Genomic DNA, 20,234 nt, shown 5'->3' with positions numbered 1-20,234 from the left:
TCTGAATTCTTCACACGTGACATACGTATTCATTCACGTACGCATACATATGTGACTACATAGAGAGACAGTTCTTGAGTACTGTTTGATGATAATAAGCATAGTTTATGGTTTATCTAGAGGGCAAGGCAATTGGGATGGTGAATATAGTTGTAGAGATTACACATGTTTTGTCTTTTCTGTTGTATTACTATTCGACCCATTCGTTTTACTATTCGACATGTTTCCATTTTTTTTTTTTTAAGCCAAATTAGTGTTTGAAAAGAAAAAACAAAGAAGATCAGAAGATATTAGTAGAATAACCAACCAAAGATGAGAGAGTTCATAAACCTTTGGCTTTTAACGAAAAATCTCTTCTCCTTACTTATAGTCTTCAATTTCTTATCAGCAAGAAGATTGGAAGCAGAGATACGTTTTTCCTTAGAGGTGAAGCTGTAACATGGTGTGGGATATGTTTTTCCCACAACCCAAGTATGGACAAAAGACATTAGTTCCACCTCGTTTTATCTTGTAGGTGCAAATGCAACATGCATTTAAATGTAAACCAAATTTTTGGGTGCAAATTAACTATTAGACTTGGGAGGAGAATATGTAAAATTTTATATTAATATTTTTGCTCTAATTTTGGAATAAGCTAATCTTGTATGTACATGAATTAAAGGGAATAAGATTAAAAAAAAAAAAAAAAAAAAAAAAAATCGCAAATTTCTTGGAAGTGTTTGATCAAAGATATATTGACTTATTGAGAAATGCATAAGTCAAAATATACTTGAAGATAAGGGAAATTTAACCAGTTTCACATAAATTTTACCAAAAATAACTGAATTAACCCTTTAATATTGGTCAAAAAAACCCTTTAATATTACTAGAATGACATAATATTTATGTAAAAAGTCCAAAAATCCTAAACTTTAAAAATGAAAATTAATATAAAAAGTCGGCCACACTTATATTAAATATATCATAATAAGTTAATCAAATCTATAAAAACGTAATAATAAATAAGATATATAAAATAACATTAAATAAGAAAATGTAAAAGTTCATATTGACATTTTAAACTCAATTTTTTTTAGTCAACAAAAAAATAAGAAATTAATTTATGCGTACAAATTAAAAAATATTTTTGTGAAAAAGTACAAAATATTGTTCTTTGTTTATCATATAAGACTTTCTAAAAGGCATCAAAACCATGCTAAATAGCAAATTATGTACAATGATTTCATCTATTATAAATAATCTTCTTTTACAAACTAAATTTCAAAAGAACTATTCTCTCATTAATTAACGGATTCAGATTATCAGAGAGAAAAATACCATTCACTTAACGCGCATGACAATTAAGAGATTCTCAGCTAATGTAAAAATATGTGAGTGTCATCAATGTGTAATTAATACCATCATCAACATGATGCAAGACTCATATATATTTCATCAATCGTCTCCTCATTTTACATGTTTTGTCTATTTTTTGGGAGCATTTATCTATTAAAACTTTAAAATCGGCATCATTAGTATGATTGTATTACATATTATTATTGATTTAGTATGGTTGTTTTGTATTTTTTAGATATAGAATATAGAATTGCAAAAATTGACTGACTTAAAAAGTAATATTTAAATATATTATATCATTTTTTTTGGTCGAAAATATATTATAGTATATCATTAATTCGACAAAAATATACAATACTCAATGCACAATCAAAACAAATAAATTGGGTAAAATAAGTTCTACCCAACACGGTGATCTCTCTGGTCAAATATGAACGAACACACACTAACCTGTAGTACGACCACTAGCATAAATAGAAAGCACAGCTTGAATAGCAACATACATAGCAGGGATATCAAAAGTCTCAAACATGATCTGAGTCATCTTGTCTCTATTAGCTTTAGGAGTAAGAAAGAGCTTCAGTGAGAAGCACAGGGTGTTCTTCAGGAGCAACACGAAGGTCATTGTAGAACGAATGATGCCAAATCTTCTCCATATCATCCCAATTACTAACTATACCATGTTCAATGGGATATTTCAAGGTAAGCATCTTTGTATCCTATCCCACAAAGCATCTTTGTGTCCCATCCCAACCATAACACCAGCATGCCTAGGACGACCTATAATACTAGGAAAGACTGCTCTCGGTGCATCGTCACTCCCAAAACCAGCATATTCACCAATCGAAACAGGTTTATGTAGACTTGAGCAACAAGTTAGGACAAAGAGATATAAGAAGGCAAAAGGAGATTTACCTTAACCACTCCAGTTCCATTATCTACAACAAGTGGTTGATTCTCTTCCCTTCTCTTCTGCCATAATCTTAGATTATAAACCTTAAAGCAGAGGAAGATGATCAGATTTTGACATTAAAACGATTACATCACAGTATCAAGACATGCAAAGCAAAGTGAAACGAAGCATGAGTTGAATCAATCCTAGAGAATATGTACTGTGTCACAACACTAGTGCTTCTTGTTCCCTTCATGCTTCGTTTGAATTTTGATAAATCAAATCAAAAATGTTTCGGTTCATTCAGTGTAACAAACGCAGCATTTGGCAAACACTAAGAGATGAAGAACTCTTGTGTTAAGTTATGAGATAGAGATCTATGACTCTAAAAACAAAATAAATACAAAATTCACACGAAACGATTTGGGTAAATAAGATTTGATAGCTTGATTCCAAAACTTGTGAATAAGTAAATAAAATCTCGAACAAACAAAAAAAGAGAACCAAAGGAGGGATAAGCCGAGTCTTGCAACAACGGATGATTTGGTCCATCAAACAAAACTAACATTTGAAAATAGAGAAAATTGAGCTATGATGACGATCAAATAAAACTATTCCTCTTCGACGATCTTGCTCTTCTCGCTGACATAGATACCGTCAAGGAACTTCCTGATATCCTTCTTCTTTACGTGACATTTCTGCACATTACAATTAACCATTGTGAGATTGAAGCCTAAGACATATAAAACAATATGCAAAACTTGGCCAGAGCTTATTGAACATTCTTCGAGATAACAATGTCGATCATACACATCATTTTACATTTCAGTTTCACATGAATCAATCCATTTACAAACCTCAAACATCAACAAAGACTACTTAACACAATTCTGTATATTGTATCTGAAAGAGAGTACCTGATTGATCAAAGCGCATGACCTTGAAACAAGCTCGATGTCATTACCATCAAGAACAATCTCATCCTTCACCTTCTCAGATCGAACAATGGTTACACCATCCAACATATCTACCTTCCTCACCTATCATTCCAATAACCACATTTTCAAAACAAGTTCAGTATTCACAAACTATGAAATCAATCAATCATCGATTAGTATACACAATTTCCAAGAATCGAATCTAGTGTCACTCTGTATCATTCCGAGATCTATTGAAATACAAACCTTCTTCTCGCCAAGGAAGTTACGGATCTCAATGGACTTGCCATCACCACCAATGGAAGCGTTGATGGGAAAATGAGCATACACAAACCTCATCTTGTATCTGAAACCTCTGGTAACACCGGAGATGAGGTTATCAACGTGGCTAAGAGCAGTTCTGATGGAAGCACTGGTTTTGCGAGACCCGAACCACGAGTCGATCTTAAGCTTCTTCTTCCCAGTCTCGGGGTCCTTGATCAGCTGGAAATCGAGGTTGAGATGCTTGAAATCGCGAACAAGCTTGCCGCGAGGACCTTCCACTTCGATCACTTTGGCGTGAACCTTGATGGTTACGGTGTCGGGGATGTCCATCGTCTCGGAAGATAGAATAGTCTTCATCTTCTCCGGCCTTTGGTTTTGCTCTCTCTCTGACGACGACGACTCTCGCGCTGCTCTGGTTTGATCAAAGGCTGAAACCCTAACAAAATGTATTGACGGCGGCTTTTTAAAGGGTGGAAGAAAAATACAGAAACCCTAGAAAAATGTTTCAGCCCATTCAAAGCCCATTAAAATTTAGTAATAGCAATAAGCCTACGGCCGGGTAAGAATAGTGGGTTGTAACTTCGATGTTAAAAAAATGAACATTCTGTAATTAATTTCGATGTGTAAATATGGACATTTTGTCACATGAATATTATTTCATATCTATCAAAAACGTATTTCTATAATTCCTGTCAAATTTTTTAATTTATTTTGATGTGAAACGATAAGTTTACAGAATTGTATATAATAGTATGAATGTATTATCTAAGTTTATAGTAATCGTGAATGATATATATGTATTATGTAGTTAACTTGTGTTAAAACAAAAAAAGACAGAAATATTGATGTAATAAATTATGTTTGTGAGATAACGTAGGAAATATATTATTGAATTGTGTAAAAGAATTTGTATTTACAATATTACTTGAACGGGTAACTTCAATATTCCATCCTATTTTTACATGTTTTTGTACCTATTGGAATAAATTATGATTATATAAAACTTATAAATTATGATTATAGAAAACTCATGATTTTATATAATTGATATTTTGTAGCATCTATCGCTACAAATATTTGTATTAATAATTTCAGAGTTACTTGTATAAATGATATAAAATTCATTTGCATTTATGAAAAATGGTGAAAATATTCAAAATAAACGGCACAAAAAAAAATCATTTTATTTTGTTATCAACATTAAATTTACAATTAAATAATTCCTTTCCTAGTCCATAAACAAGATTTCAGGATATATATTTTTCTTATTGATTCATAATATATATATTAGTCCAAAAGTTTTCAGACGGATTCAATTGTTACTATGTAGACCTTAAATAATCTTTGAATCATAGCTAAATGTAACACTAGTGCTAATACAAAAATTAAGATCTTATCACAAGTTAGCTACGAAGACATCAAATCAACTTAAACTAGTGAATTATGATATTCTTCACAACTACTTCTTATAACAAGACCTAACAAGTTACATTGAATCAAGAGTGATGATATTTCTAGCATGACCAAATCATCGTAAAAGAGTATTATTTTCCTCTGATGAAATTTGATTTGCATCTCTAGATTCTGGTACAACCCACCGGTTTAGATTTCTCAACGACGTAGATACCTAAAACAAAAGTGGCAACACAATGCATTAGGTCCAAAGAACATAGCTTTGCTTGAAAAAAACAAACTTATTTACACTAATTCAGGGGAAATATTGTATACTAACCTGTTGATCCCAATCTGTTCTAAGAGTCATAATGGTAAGCACGCAAGTCTGAACAAATATCCCAAAGAGCATTCCGATCCATACACCCTAAAAGTTAGTTTTCAATTGTTAAATTTTCATTACCTTTGCAAAAACTTTGTTACTAAAGACCATTGACAACGAAAGAGAACAATATAGTTTTAACTTTATAATGAAAATGATACTTACTTTAACTTGCAAACCAACACCGTAACCAAGGAACACACCAATAGGAATCCCAACAAGGTAGTAGCAAGCAAGGTTAACGTAAGTAACATATCCTTGCCATCCCGCTCCAACCGCAACTCCTGTTCCGGTTCCAAAAAGAGCATACTGGTTTATATATGGGTTCGATATTAATAACCTTCATGCCTTAAAGTAGAAACTTTGTATATATTACCAGAGAGAACAGGTTGAACACTGTTCATGAGGATGGAAAAGGCTAAAAGAGGTGAAAGATCGGCAACTTCCGCGGCGACAGCTTCGCTTGTAGTGAAAATGTATGAGATCCTTCCTCTTAGAAACAAGAACACGAAGAAGAGAACTGTTCCTATTGATAGTGATGTGAAAACAGCCATCTTTGTTGCAAACTTGGCTGCTTTTGCATCTCCCCTACCCAGCTCGTTGGACACTCTTACACTATAAAATATAGATAGTATAGCAAAGAAGAAATTATATATCTCAACATTAAAACCAAAAAGAAGAAGAAGATATAAATATAGATAGTGGCAAATAGAGTGAAGTGTGTAAGAGTATAAATGTATATATGTTATCTATGCACCTTGCTGCTGCCAGAAACCCAAGTGCTATCATCATCTCCAGTCCATTTATGTTGATGCTACCAAAAAAAAAAAAAATGGTAAATAAGAGTTGATTTATATATTACTATGTATAGATGTTTTTGAGATTGTATTGGCTATATATGGAGATTATATAGAAGAGATGTAAGAAGGTCAAGTCTTGTTAATATATATACCAGATAGCTAGTGCATCAAGAGCCACCTCTGCGTTTTTCAAATTTCCCGTGAGTAGAACCAAGATCGAGTTGTACCATAACTCCAAGCTGTACAAAACAACGACCAAGAAGTAATAATTATTATAAAGATAACAATGACCAAGTTCATGCATCAAATGAAAACCAATCTCATATTTAAATCAAGAAAATAGGAAACAAAAGCTAATAAGACTATTTTCATATGTATATATATTTCTTACTTAGTTTAAGAAAGAAAGAAGCTTACCAAAGCATTCCACCAGAAGACATAGATAGTTTAAAGACGTGCCATAAATCTTTGAAAGCCAACATAGAGAATCCTCTCCATGTGTCTTTACACCCACCGCACGTGACGAACATGAGCTGCGCAATGTTAGGCAACCAGAATGCAACTAGCGTCGAGGTCATAGCACCAGTGATACCAAAATCGAAATGAACCATTAGGAGCCAAGAGAGGAAGACATGGACCGCTAAAGAGACAGCAGCCGCGTAGGCAATGATCTTGTTCTTGCTCTGAGCTTGGAGAAACATTTGGCAAGTGAATGAAACCACGAAAGAAAAGTTTATGCCTATGACCCACAGAGCTATGATCCGAGCCACACGGACAATATGTTCCTCTTGACCTAAAGCTAAGAGGATAGGGCCAGCGAAGAGGTAGACGGGCGTGAGACAAATGGTACAACCTGTGAGGACTATCCATGACCTTTGGAGGTAGATCCCGAGCATATGGTTTTGTTTGGCTCCGTAGGCTTGACCACATAGTGTTTCTAGTGCACTGGCCATACCTAGCTGCATTATCGCATTTTATTACACAATAGTTATAAAAAATGTGTAATAAAGAGTTGTATCAACCAAAGTTGGGACATTTGCATAGCTTTCACAATAAAGTGTTTGCCAAAATAACATATTCGAAACAAAACTCTATACATATAATTCAAAGTGGTCTAAACAGTTAATTATATATAAGAAATATTAAGATCTATTGTTTTGATTTCTCGTATAGGTGAAGAGTTCAATAATACTTTCTTTTTGTCGGAGAGTTCAATACTTAGATTCTGCTAATACTATTAACAAAGGTTGGACAAAACATGATAAGATGGAACTTTTGGATTTTTTTCAAATGAAACAAACTTCCTTTTCAGGGCAGAGAGTGGTTAGGCCTCCGAAGTGGACTATACTGCCAATGAAACTTGTCGACCCACAAATTAATATATTGCAGTAGACGTTATACTAATTTGTTTAGCCAATTTCGTCTAGCTTGTTTTAATTACCACACAGTCTTCCAAATTTCTTTAGCCAATTTTACATATTTATTACTAGAAACTATTCACGTTTACGTTACATGTATGTTAAACTTTTCTAGAGAATACTTGATTTTTTTTTTTGTATTTTTCAAATTTCTACAATATTATTGAACTTAAAGTTATATTCAACCTAATTATAATTCGATAAATTTAGAAGTTAAAAAAAAAAAAGGAATCGTTATAAGAGAAGATACTACGAATTTGGTATGTAGGTTTGCCTTGTTTATGTAAAAACATATTTTTGTGGTTGGCAAGAAACCACCACATGTTACGACAAGTAGTGTCAACACTGTCAGCATTCACATGATTGACGTTATTTTTGTAATATATTTATATCAGTAGTCTTTTCTTGTTATCATTCTCACGAATCAAAAACATGTTTTGCTGTGGCTACGACTAGTATAGAGTGTTGGAAGAGTTTGATAGTTTTCTCATTTGTAAAGAAAAAGAGGAAATTTCATTACCACAAAAGACTTATCAGAATCATTTTTCTATATGGTCTTTATATTTTTCTATTTTCACTTTTAAATTTTAAGTAACGTACGGTACCTGAATTTATTGAATAGCTACGCATTCGTCAGAGATAATTAGGTGGAATAAATTAATGAAAAGCTATTTCAAATCAATTATGACAAACCAAACTATATTTCATTTATGCAATAGTCAGAACTAGTATACTATATGTGATTTTTAGGTGGAATAAACTAATGAATGTTATGTCAAACCAAAGTAGATGTAATTTTTTTAGATGGAGTTGTATATAGTTTATATAAGTTATTTCTTTAACCTAACAAATTAGTTTTAAAAAAAAAGTGAAGAAATAATCAATGATTGAAGTACTAACCAAGATACCATTACTAAAACGGAGGAGAACAGTGAAGGTAATGGAGTAAGCGGCCAACTCGGTCGGGCCAAGATGTCCGATGAAAGCTTGACTTATCATTGAAACACCGAACGTAGAGAACCTCGTGAAGATCGCCGGAGCCGCCACAACCCATAGCTTCTTTGACTCGATCCAAACCTTCTCCTTCATCCCCAACTCATCCTCCTCCTCCTCATCTCTGCCGTTCTCCACTGTCTTTTTCAACAAAGAAGCCTTGAGCTCTCCTTCTCCGGCCATCTTGGAGTATCTTGATGGACCAGAGATGGGTATAGGAGGGGAATAAATAGAAGAGGGGAAGGCAGAGAAAGAGATAGAGATAGAGATCGAGAGAGGAGAGAGTTTGTGTATGAATTGGTTTAGTGAACTTGTTTCTTGTTTTGTCTTTATATTTTAACGTTCTTTTTTATTTTTTGGTTTTGTATATTTACTTATTCGTCACTTTTTATTGGGAAACGAAAAGCCGTCTACGCATCTTGCAGCAAGTAGCAAACACTCATTAGAGGATGAATATTAAATACGTTGCATTTATTTACCATTTGACTAGTAACCATTTTAATATTTTACGTTCAAAAGACTCGTGACTCCGTCGTGAGACTATTTGTTGTTGCACCGTGAACCCAAGAAAAAAAACAAGTCACGACATAAAATCTTTAAGAAGTCACGACATCGAATGTTTAGACCATCGTTATTGATAAACTCTTAACAAAAATTTAAGATAAAAATGTTAAGAAATTATTTTTTATTAAAAAAATTTAAGTTAAGAAATGTTTTACGAGTTAGGTGCATATCATAATATTTTTGACACATTCTTGTGCTATATTTGTAGCACACGTTGTTATAACTTATAAGTCAACTATTTTTTTTACTGTTTTAAGATTATGATAATGAAGAGTTCTCCGAACAATATGTTTATTTTACTTTTAATAATTGAGAGATTTTTAATCTTAGGCACTAAAACAGTTAATATGTTTCTCTTATTTGTATATTTCTCAAGACCAATATTTGATTTTTGCTTTTGAGCAAAAAAGTATTTGACGGACAAAAAAAAAAAAGCTTTTGACTAAAACTTTTCTTTAATCCAACTACAAGATATCTAAAAAGTGAAAAGTTTCAAAAATGGCATTTCTAAAACAATAATGAGTTTCCAAATTGACGTTTTTGACCAAATTCTCTTATTGAAAGGAGTGAGTACTGGACAAAAGAATATGAACAAATATATATATATAGAAAAAGTTGAATTTTAGTGTTATTCACTAAACATTTTATAGATTCTTTTAAACTCGATCAAATGTAACTGGATGAAGTATTTTAATTATTCGTTTAAAATAGTTTGAATTCCAGTGTTGTTAAATTTTTTTATTTTTTTAAACTATGAAATTCAAGTGTTATTTAATTAATGTTATGTATTTTTTTATAGCAACATTATTTAACAAGAATTTAATGGAAAATTTAATAGAAAATTTGAAACATTTAATTACCAGATAAACGATTAAAAGTATATCTTAAACAAGTAAGTACTTTTGTTTTTAACAAAAGATAAAAAGTATTTCATATTTAGAACATTGTAAGTCCACATGCTTGCACAAAATTTCAGAAAGGATTTGTTATAACAAAATTATATTTTTGTTTCCTTATAAATCTCTCTTAAGTATTTTCATTTATATTACAATTAGTCTTTCTAAAGTAATTTCAATAGCTAAATATATAATTAGTATCTAGATATCTAAGAATTGAGAATTTTCTATGTTTCGTTGACTTGAGAATTTGTTTTGCTCGTAGCAAAAGGGGAAAATGTTAAACGACAGTTTGAGAATTTTCTTTAGTACTATATGTGTTTGTTTCATAACATTGATACATACTTTAGCTCAAGTGGTTAAGTAGTGTTTGGTTTCCAATAGATCAGAGATATGTGTGGTTTGTGGTCTCTTTTCAACACTTTTGTTAAGAAAAGACTTTTTATGACTTACAAATCAAAATTTTTTTGTGTGCTATCAAATAATTAATTTTCTATTATGAAAGACTATTAAGTATTAATCCATACTTTTACTAGTAAAGTACCATTTCATAATTTACATTACTTAACCAAACAAAGGGGAATGGTTAGGCACTTAGGCCATGGAACATTTGAAATTTTGCGAGAACAAATCCAAATTTCCATCAAATAATACTTTCTTTTTTGTTGGAGAGTTCTTGTTGGAGAGTTCAATACTTAGATTCTGCTAATGCTATTGGCTCTTTATGGCTGAAAAAGGTTAGACAAAAACTTGATATGATAGGAATTTTTGGATTTGTCTAATGAAAAATGAAAGCATAAGTAAAATACGAAACAACATCATTATCAGGGTAGAGAGTATGGGTTAGGCTTCCGAAATGGAATGCCAATGAAACTTGTCGACCCACAAATTTATATAATAAACCCTTTTAACGACTTGTTTAGCTAATGTTGTCTTATTTTGATTACCACACAATCTTCCAAGTTTGTGTAACTAATAATTTACGTATTTTTTACATGTTAAACTTTTGTAGAAAATATTAATTTGATATTTCTTTTTATGCGTTTTAAATTTTTGTACTATATTATTGATTTTCAAATTCTATTCAACCTACATTTAATTCAATTAATTTAATAGGTATGCATTATGTCAGACCATTTGATGGAAAAGTTAATGAAAGTTATCTCAAATCATTATGACTGCAAAGATGTGAGTTTTCAATGTAATATATTACTTTTTCTATTTTGTTTTAGTTGTTGTTCTATTTTTTTTTTTTTTTTGTTTAACAGTTGTCGTTCTAGATTTTCAAAATAGATATTTGGTAAAAATTCTAACGTTATCCCAATTGTTTTAATCTTTAACTAATAAAAGAATTAAAAATCATCATTATAATCATATTTCTTGAAAATGTTTATGTATATCATAATCATATTCCTAACAATATAGAAGCCGTCTACGCCTTTTGCAGCAACTAGGAACGTATATGTATTTTAAATACGTGCACTTATCAACCATTTGATTATGTAGTTAGCATTTTTATATTTCAGTCGTGACTAATTTGTTGCACCATAAGGCATAAACCTAAAAACAATCAAGAACAAGTTGTTAAGTCAACTGGGAGGGAGATCAATCTAATAGGATTAAGTAATAGTATAAAATATTTTGTTAAATTAATATAAATTAAACACACGTCGATCAATGTCTAGTCTTGGTATCAAGTGCTAATAGCTCAATTGGTAAAGATCTCCGGCAAACGCTTAGAGGTCGCCGGTTCGAATAGCGCTTGGGATGAAACCATATAACATGCTTTGGTTTCGAGCCTGAGGGGATTTATGGGCTTCGGCCCAGAACCTCTTTGATTATTAAAAAAAAAAAATGTTTAAAATTGGAGAAAAAAAAAGTCAAAAGAAAATCTGGATCAAATCCCACACATCTAAGAAAAAACCAATTGCTACTTAACCGACGGACTAAAATATTTTATATGTATACTTTTTTTTTTTGAACAAAAAATATATATAATTTTTTTTGACATCGAACAAAAAATATTTTATAATGTATATAAGAATCGTAATTTGTACACACGTTAAGTGTGAATAATATGGTATAATTGAGATCTTCCTCATTTATCTCTTTGCTCATTATATATAGACTGAACTTGTTTCCCGATCATCTTTTATTCTTCTAGTAGGAGTCGTATATAATGGTGCACCAATCGTCTAAGCGAGTCACCAAGGTACAATTGAAATCAATCTACTTATTCTCATATATATTGATTGGTACTACAATTGAATCATTGTGGATAAGTCTTAAGATTATAAATCCCAAAAAAACATATAAAAACATTAATCTGAATCGTTACAAATCAAAATCTTAATTGTGTGTTACCCTATCTTCCATACTTTAACAAGTATAGAGTATCCTTACTTAAAACAATTAAAGGAGAATGGTGACCAAATCATTGTAAAAGAGTATTATTTTCCTCTGATGAAACTTGATTTGCATCTCTAGATTCTGGTACAACCCACCGGTTTAGATTTCTCAACGACGTAGATACCTAAGAAAAAAAAGTGACAAGAAAAAAGTATAAGTTCAAAGAACATTGCTTGCTTGGACATACAAATTATTCTTCTTAGGAACTAACCTGTTGCTCCCAATCAGTTCTGAGAGTCATGATGATAAGTACACAACTCTGAGCAAATGTTCCAAAGAGCATCCCTATCCATACACCCTAAAATATAGAGAAAAAAAGTTATGTTAATTATATTCTCAATTGTTTATGAATGTCATTACTTGTACACATTTTTGTTTCCAAGAATCATTAATAAAGAAGGAGAGAAATATAGTTAGACTTAAACCAATTAAAACGAAAAGCTTACTCGGACTTGCAAACCAAAGACATAACCAAGGATTACACCAGAAGGTATTCCGACAATGTAGTAGCAAGCAAGGTTAACGTAAGTAACATATCCTTGCCATCCCGCTCCAACCGCAACTCCTGTTCCGGTTCAAAATAAACACTTACTGATTTATATATCAGTTCGATATTAATAACCATCATGCATGCGTCAAAGTAGAAAACTATGTGTATACCAGAGAGAACGGGTTGAATACTGTTCAAGAGTATGGAAATGGCTAAAAGTGGAGAAAGATCTGCAACTTCCGCGGCGACAGCTTCACTTGTAGTGAAAATGTATGAAATTCTCCCTCTTAGAAACAAGAACACAAAGAATAGAACTGTTCCGATAGATAGTGACGTGAAAACCGCTACAAATGTTGCAAACTTGGCTGCTTTTGCGTTTCCCCTACCGAGTTCGTTGGAGACTCGCACACTGTATATATATAGATAGATAAGTTACAAAGAAGATGATATAGAAATAGTATCAATTATATAAAGTGGAGTGTGTATGTATGAATCTTTAGATGTTTTAATCCACCTTACTGCTGCCAAAAACCCAAGTGCTATCATCATCTCCATTCCATTTACACTGAGGCTGCAAAAACAAGAAAAAATAGAAAAGATTAGTATACCATAAAACTTAAGAGTCAAGTTATTAGTACTAAAGAATATGTATATATAGTTGTTTGAATCGGTATTGGTTATGGAGATAAAAAGAGATATAGAAGAGTCAACAATGCTTGTTGATTTACCATATTGCTAGTGCATCAAGAGCCACCTCTGCGTTTTTCAAATTTCCAGTGAGGAGTACCAAGATCGAGTTGTACCATAACTCCAAGCTGTCCAAAATAACAACCACAAAGTAAGTACTAATTAACTAACAAAAGAAAAGTAACAATAATTATTATAAACTTATAAAAATTCTCAATGTAAACATGTTGATAATTGTAAAGATTGTAGCCAAAAAACTGATCAGGAAACCTTACCAAACCATTCCACCGGAAGCCAAAGATAGTTTAAAGACAGGCCATAAGTCTTTAAAAGCAAGGATAGTGAATCCTTTCCACGTCTCCTCACACCAACCGCACGTGACATACAAGAGTTGTACAATGTTAGGGAACCAGTAGGCAACGAGCGTCGAGGACATAGCACCAGTGATCCCCAAATTGAAATGAACCACTAGTAGCCACGAGAAGAAGCCATGGAGCACTAAGGAGACAGCAGCTAGGTAGGCAATGATCTGGTTCTTGCTCTGAGCTTGGAGGAACATTTGGCAAGTGAAGGTAGCCACGAAGGAAAAGTTTATGCCTATGACCCAAAGAGCTATGATCTGAGCTACACGGACAATACGTTCCTCTTGACCTAAGGCTAAGAGGATAGGGCCAGCGAAGACGTAGACGGGAGTGAGGCAAATAGTACAACCTGTGAGGACGATCCATGAACGTTGAAGGTAAATCCCAAGCATATGATATTGTTTGGCTCCGTAGGCTTGACCACATAGTGTTTCTAGTGCACTGGCCATACCTAACTGCATTAGAACAATAGTTTATTATAACCAAAGTTGAGACATTGTAGTTTCACAACACAACAAGTGTTTTAGTCCAAATAACATACTCGAAAAATACTCCAGAAGCATATAACCTGAACCAAATTATATTACTGTTTCTTTCTTTCTTTTTAGAGTTTGGGCAACCAAATTTTAATTGAATTTTAATGTATATAAACGGTTTTAGTCTGATGGGTTTAATTCCAAATTGCAATTTATCTTTGACAAATAATAAAAAAGAGTTATGTTTATGAATAAAGATATTTGTGGTTGGCAAGAAACCACAACATTATAAATGATTTATTATCGAAAAAAAACAAAAAACAAAGCTACGACAAGCGCACTGTTACTATTCAGCATTCACATGATATACTTTGTTATTTCAACTTTCCGGCAAAAAGAATTCAAATGATATTTATGTTTTCTCTAACTAAAAACATTAAAATGATAATGTTTTTATTCTATATATATATTACTTCGGCTGTGATTGGTGTTTATACTGTAGACATTATTAAAAAAAAAAAAAAAAACAAGACAGTTCGCAAAAATTTCACCTAATAGTTTTTAGTATGTAAATAAAAATGTTATATAGTGAATTTGTTTAATTTTTTTCTCTTTTTTGTGTCTTTTTCAGATTGTTGATTGGCTACATTTTGGTAGGTGCCTTGGAAAAATAAAGTTCCAACCATCTTTTTCCCCTTTATTTATGACATCCACAATCGCAGCCTTTATTATTGAGTAGTAACTATTTAATACCCTACGATGCAAGTACATAGATTAAAGTTTTGGAAGAACTTTATACACTATAAAAATAAATAAAGCTTCTTTTTTTTTCGTACTTGTTAGTCCATAAAAATAAGGAAAAAAGATACCTACCTACATTAAGCATGCTACAATACATGGTCACACATCCGAAGTTTAAAAATGTATCTCTAACTACACAAATTATATGTATTGCATGCCCACATATATGAACTATATGTAGTCATGTCGCCAACATCACGAACATTTTTTCCGGTACACTTTTGGCCAGAATCCGGCATTGACCCGTTTGACCGGCATTGACCAATATAAATATTCAAAAAAAAGATTTTTTTAAAGTTTTAATTATTTTAAAACATGTTTTTGAATCATTTATATTATTGTATAATTAAGAAAGTATATACAATTTTTAATATAAAAATCTTTTGTATATATATATTTAATGCATTGATTTTTATAATTAGTTAGTTTCGATAATTTCAAAGCTAAACTAAAAAAAACTAATTAGGAATAATAATAATAAACAGAAAATTTTTCTATTTTTAAAAATATTCGGACATGAGTATCATTTGGTTTAATATTTGAATATTTAATATATAATATGTGAATTTTAAATATTAAAGCATTAGAATCAAACCAATTATGTGTGAATTTTATTCTACTAATTATAAAAATCGTTAGATCTTCTATCTTATAAATATTAAAAAGAAACATTGTGATTTTTTATTTATTTTTAAGTGTTATTTTTTATTATTATTTTATCTAATTGGTTTTTTACTTTAGTTTAGTTTTGAAATTATCGAAACTAACTAATTATAAAAAAACAATGCATTGAATATATATATAAAAAAATTTTATATTGAATATTGTATATATATATTTTTTCCGGCGAAAAGTGTACCGGAAAAAATGTTCGTGATGTTGGCGACATGACTACATATAGTTCGTATATGTGGACATGCAATACATATCGTTTGTGTAGTTAGGGATACATTTTTAAATTTCGCATGTGTGGCCATGTATTGTAGTATAGTTCATGTAGCTGCGTATCTTTTTTCCTAAAAATAATAGTAACAATGTTAGTTTTTCCTTACCTAAAAAAACTTATGTTAATTAGTTTCCTTTTTCAGTTATCACTCGCTCCTCAATCTTTGGAATATATATATATATCCAGCATTTGTAAACCAATAGGGTAAAGAGATTTATGAAAAGTTATTATGACGAATAAAAAACGTGTTTAATTAATTAGTACTCACTACTCACTAATAGTATGATGACCACTAATGTAGTACTTATATCTTAAACTTGGTTTGGACTATATATCCAAAATTCCAAAACATGCTTAATTTATGGTTTAGAGGACTCTTTTTCTGATGTATCGTAAGTTTTTTTTCTTCTGATTCTTGTACCGGGCATGTTCATCCCGTAGTTCGTTGTCGTTGTGGCATTTATTCTTTTTTATCGATGTAATCGTGAAAACTATATATAATACCAAAAATTTTATTAAAAAAAAAAAAAAAAGTTTGAAGTACTAACCAAGATACCATTGCTGAAACGGAGGAGAACGGTGAAGGTGATGGAGTAAGCGGCCAACTCGGTCGGGCCAAGATGGCCAACGAAAGCTTGAGTTACCAATGAGACTCCAAACGAAGAAAACCTCGAGAAGATAGCCGGAGCCGCCACAACCCATAGCTTCTTTGACTCGGTCCAAACCTTCTCCTTCATCCCCAACTCATCCTCCTCATCACCCCTCTTCTCCGCGGTCTTTTCCAACAAAGCCGCTGTGAACTCGCTTCCTCCTCCTCCTCCAGCCATGGTGGAGTCTCTTTGTTGATGACAAGTGAGTACGAGGAGATGGCTGATTATTAAAAGAGAGAGAGAGAGAGAGAGGGAGGGAAGAGTTTGTATGTAATTAATGCTTGAGACCAAACTTTTTGGGGACACATATAGGCCTTGACGACGTGTTGCAGCATATACCCCATATAATCAAGAATCAAGTCACGAGTACAGTAATGTGTTACGGTCACATTCTTTTGCTACCTAACTAGTTTTGAGAAACTTAAGCGATTACATTACCTTTTTAGTGAATTAAGATTGTCATGTTCACTCTTTAAGAACTTCGAGAACCAAATGTTTATTATCCACTTTTTTTTTTCTTTTAGTGAAGTCTCTCATCTAAAACGTATAGATTATGGTTTTCATCTAACGTTTTGGCGACGTAGATATCTAAAAATAATTAACAATAAACAATACTCTCTCTATTCCATTATATAAGAGGTTTTAGTTAAAAGTACAAAGACTAAAATTGCAGAAATTTAATAGTTATAAATGATTAAATTAATAAAAAAATTATGTATAAAAATTTGATAACAATCTAATAAAATGCAATACATAAAAAGCCTAAAACATCGAGAATATAGTATATACTAGACAAGTGAATTTGTAATAATATACAATTAGTACATTAGATCTACCGGTTGTTGGTGCCGGATCTGATATTCCGATTCGGGGTTGGAATGGTAGCTCAGTCCACTTGTTCGAAGGTGTAATATGCAAAGCTCGGTTAGAAGAAATATAACCCACTTAGGAAGCTACAACTTTGGGTGGTAAATTGGTTTGAAGTGGAGTTCGGAGGAAGTTTACTACTTAACTTATACTTCTTCCGTTTCACAAAAAATGTCATTCTAGAGTTTTATTTTTGTTTCCCGTAAAGTTTCATTTTACATTTCCAATGTATATTTTACACTAAATTTCCAAATTTTACCCTTAATCTAAAACTAATTAAACTCATAAATCACTTATTAAATAGGGGCGTGTTGGTGTAGGAATTAGCACCAACGACATACCGGCCTAAACCAAGACGGAATCGAATTAAACCAATAAATCGGGGAATCCCGGTTTATTGTCCAATTATTGCAAAAGGTGCTTTATTCCTAAAATGGAATAGACGACTTCGGATCATTAGGGTTTCGCAAACCCTAATCGAATATTTATGATAATATCTTCCGAAAATCTAAGGAAGAGGAGCATTTATTGTAACCCTAAATCCCTCGTATAAAGGGAGAAGATGTCTCTATTCTAGGGCATCGATCATTTAATAGCAAAAACCCTAGTTCTTCATTTGTTCTTGAGCAAACCCTAAATCGTTCATTTCTAGGTCGAGTCAATCCTTTTAATCCGTTTCAATTCGAGTTCTTGAGAGATTGTTCAAAGTGAATTTATTCTCCTTTCCTTAATAAATTCATTGTGTGAACCCTTGGTTCAACAATTGGCGCTAGAAGGAGGGGGGGAATCTTTTCCTTTCTAGAAAGCATTTTCAAGAGTAACACTTCTCTCAACTCGATTAACGAAGCAATCCACCTCGAGATGTCTCCGCAACTCGGCCCTGTTGACTCACGTCCAAACGAGGAGCTCGACGAAGAGCCCCTTACTAACGACTCGACCTTCAACGAAAGGATCGAGGAAGAAGTCCGTCAAATGGATCTCCCGGCACCAGTCGAAACCACCGCGTGTCCTCAAACTGGCGAAGTGGAGGGCAATACGACCGCCCCTCGAAGGCCCGAAGGTCAGCCCACGGACGAGCCACAGCTCGCTCAGGTCGCCCCATCGGGCCCACCGGTTCAGCAAACCGTATCGATGGACGACCTGCGCATAGTGTTCGGAAGCATGACGAAAGACATCTACGACCGAATCGCGGCAGCCGACCACCGAATGGATACGATCATGCGTAATCGTACGCCGGAATCTAACGGGCAAGACGTAAGTCTCGACGTCCTCGCCCCCGGTCCGGTCGGAGGATGCACGGTACGTCCTCCAGTGTCAGTTGGCCGCTCATGCGTAAGACCTACGCCAACCGGGACTCGACCCCGAGCATTGGTAACAGCGTCCAGCCAACCTGCGGACGCGCCCAGCTCCGGTCGAAATCGGGATCTGGAAGATCTGTACGCAAGGATAGCCGACATAAACTCTCAGGTCCATCGGGTCTCCAGCTCGGCCCCTGAAATCGACCGTATGTTCGAAGAAACACAGCGAACTCCCTTCACGAGCCGCATCACTCAAGCCCGAATTCCGCATATCAAATTCAGGCTGCCGACGTACGACGGGGATAAGGATCCACGTACCTTTATGACGGCGTTCATGGCCGCAGTCACAAAAGCACACTTCTCCGACGAGGAGAAGGATACAGGACATTGCCAGTTATTCGTCGAAAGTCTGACCGGCAATGCACTCACCTGGTTTTCTCGGCTTAGCCCGAATTAGATCGATAATTTCGCCCAGCTATCGACCTCTTTCCTCCGGCATTACCGACATTTCATACAACCCGGAGCATCCAGCATCGATCTCTGGGACACAACTCAGGAAGCCGGCGAAACTCTGCAACAGTACTTGGTGCGATTCAAGAATTTGCTGGCTAAAGTATCAGTCCCAGAGGATGCCGCTTTAGCCGCATTCCGCAAGGGGCTCATTCCAGGATCGTCCCTGCGAAAAGACTTGGCCATCCGTGAGCCGAAAGATCTCGACGACGCGCTACATCGTGCGTCCAGATACGCGCTTTTTGAAGAAGAAGATGCCAAACTAGCGGCGAAGTCTGGGGCAAACCGTCCTACACCCCAAGACCGAAAACGTGAAGACTACCGGGAACCACGTAAGCATTATGAGGGAAAGGAAGCTTCGCGCGGCGCAATTAGTGCGATCTCAGAAGAAGCCAGTAACCAAAAAACGTCGTCCAAATAAGCATACTGCACTTTCCACAAGTTCGCCGGACATTCAACCGAAGAGTGCAATCATCTCTCTAACTATCTCCTTGACAAATACAAGTCCGGCGAAATAGAAGCGGTATTCCAGCCCAAAGAATACAGAGGACAACGACCTGACGGAAGGCGCGGGCGCGGTCGAGGCCGAGGCCAGAGGACACGACAATACCGAGATGACAGCCCCGATCGGCGAGATCGGTCCGATGAGAGGCGAAGTCCCGATCGGCGAGATCGGTCTGATGAGAGGCGAAGTCCCGATCGGCATAACGATGAAGAGGGAGAACTGCCGGGACCACCGAAAAGACAGAGAGGGCAACGACCGCAGCGTGCTGGCTCACCGGCTCGTGGACGGATAACCATGATACTGGGGACTCCTGAGGACTGCAACGACTCGGTCCGGGCACTCAAAAAAGAGCCAGACAG

The 20,234-nt window shown here is 34.2% G+C and overlaps 4 protein-coding genes across 4 annotated transcripts; 1 reads left to right on the top strand and 3 right to left on the bottom strand.

The window, feature by feature from the left end:
• Positions 1-2,635: 2,635 nt before the first annotated feature.
• LOC111828615 (60S ribosomal protein L9-1) lies at positions 2,636-3,861 on the bottom strand. Its single transcript, XM_023776973.1, has 3 exons — positions 3,412-3,861; positions 3,145-3,267; positions 2,636-2,925 (listed from the first exon to the last, which is right to left on the bottom strand). Exons 1-3 carry the CDS (start codon positions 3,784-3,786, stop codon positions 2,839-2,841), a joined length of 585 nt encoding a protein of 194 aa, XP_023632741.1. The 5' UTR covers positions 3,787-3,861; the 3' UTR covers positions 2,636-2,838.
• Positions 3,862-4,714: 853 nt separating this feature from the next.
• On the bottom strand, positions 4,715-8,715 carry LOC17898939 (protein DETOXIFICATION 21). The gene is made up of 8 exons (XM_023789805.1): positions 8,322-8,715; positions 6,421-6,962; positions 6,156-6,242; positions 5,961-6,017; positions 5,580-5,818; positions 5,369-5,487; positions 5,162-5,248; positions 4,715-5,056 (listed from the first exon to the last, which is right to left on the bottom strand). The coding sequence occupies exons 1-8, from the start codon at positions 8,595-8,597 to the stop codon at positions 4,958-4,960; spliced, it is 1,506 nt and encodes a 501-aa protein (XP_023645573.1). The 5' UTR covers positions 8,598-8,715; the 3' UTR covers positions 4,715-4,957.
• A 3,436-nt stretch (positions 8,716-12,151) lies between these two features.
• LOC17898741 (protein DETOXIFICATION 21) lies at positions 12,152-16,872 on the bottom strand. Its single transcript, XM_006307245.2, has 8 exons — positions 16,594-16,872; positions 13,736-14,277; positions 13,502-13,588; positions 13,288-13,344; positions 12,944-13,182; positions 12,730-12,848; positions 12,495-12,581; positions 12,152-12,407 (listed from the first exon to the last, which is right to left on the bottom strand). Exons 1-8 carry the CDS (start codon positions 16,870-16,872, stop codon positions 12,309-12,311), a joined length of 1,509 nt encoding a protein of 502 aa, XP_006307307.1. The 3' UTR covers positions 12,152-12,308.
• Positions 16,873-18,423: 1,551 nt separating this feature from the next.
• LOC111828718 lies at positions 18,424-19,791 on the top strand. Its single transcript, XM_023777317.1, has 2 exons — positions 18,424-19,292; positions 19,392-19,791. The coding sequence occupies exons 1-2, from the start codon at positions 18,424-18,426 to the stop codon at positions 19,789-19,791; spliced, it is 1,269 nt and encodes a 422-aa protein (XP_023633085.1).
• The last annotated feature ends 443 nt before the right edge of the window (positions 19,792-20,234 follow it).

This window comes from Capsella rubella, unplaced genomic scaffold, assembly GCF_000375325.1.
Source record: "Capsella rubella cultivar Monte Gargano unplaced genomic scaffold, Caprub1_0 scaffold_1, whole genome shotgun sequence".
NCBI classification, from domain to species: Eukaryota; Viridiplantae; Streptophyta; class Magnoliopsida; order Brassicales; family Brassicaceae; genus Capsella; species Capsella rubella.
This window is presented reverse-complemented; position numbering and strand designations above follow the sequence as displayed.

Bases quoted from the DNA above. Each gene is read 5' to 3' on its own strand.
- LOC111828615 (XM_023776973.1), bottom strand. From the start codon at position 3,786: ATGAAGACTATTCTATCTTCCGAGACGATGGACATCCCCGACACCGTA. The intron at 3,268-3,411 runs GTTTGTATTTCA...TTGGAATGATAG, and splicing joins ACTTCCTTGGCGAGAAGAAG to GTGAGGAAGGTAGATATGTT. The intron at 2,926-3,144 runs GTACTCTCTTTC...TGTAATGTGCAG, and splicing joins CATGCGCTTTGATCAATCAG to AAATGTCACGTAAAGAAGAA.
- LOC17898939 (XM_023789805.1), bottom strand. From the start codon at position 8,597: ATGGCCGGAGAAGGAGAGCTCAAGGCTTCTTTGTTGAAAAAGACAGTG. The intron at 6,243-6,420 runs GTAAGCTTCTTT...TGTTTTGTACAG, and splicing joins TCTTCTGGTGGAATGCTTTG to CTTGGAGTTATGGTACAACT. The intron at 5,249-5,368 runs GTAAGTATCATT...ACTAACTTTTAG, and splicing joins GTGTTGGTTTGCAAGTTAAA to GGTGTATGGATCGGAATGCT.
- LOC17898741 (XM_006307245.2), bottom strand. From the start codon at position 16,872: ATGGCTGGAGGAGGAGGAGGAAGCGAGTTCACAGCGGCTTTGTTGGAA. The intron at 13,589-13,735 runs GTAAGGTTTCCT...TATTTTGGACAG, and splicing joins GCTTCCGGTGGAATGGTTTG to CTTGGAGTTATGGTACAACT. The intron at 12,582-12,729 runs GTAAGCTTTTCG...TCTATATTTTAG, and splicing joins TCTTTGGTTTGCAAGTCCGA to GGTGTATGGATAGGGATGCT.
- LOC111828718 (XM_023777317.1), top strand. From the start codon at position 18,424: ATGTCTCCGCAACTCGGCCCTGTTGACTCACGTCCAAACGAGGAGCTC. The intron at 19,293-19,391 runs GTTTTCTCGGCT...CGGAGCATCCAG, and splicing joins ACCGGCAATGCACTCACCTG to CATCGATCTCTGGGACACAA.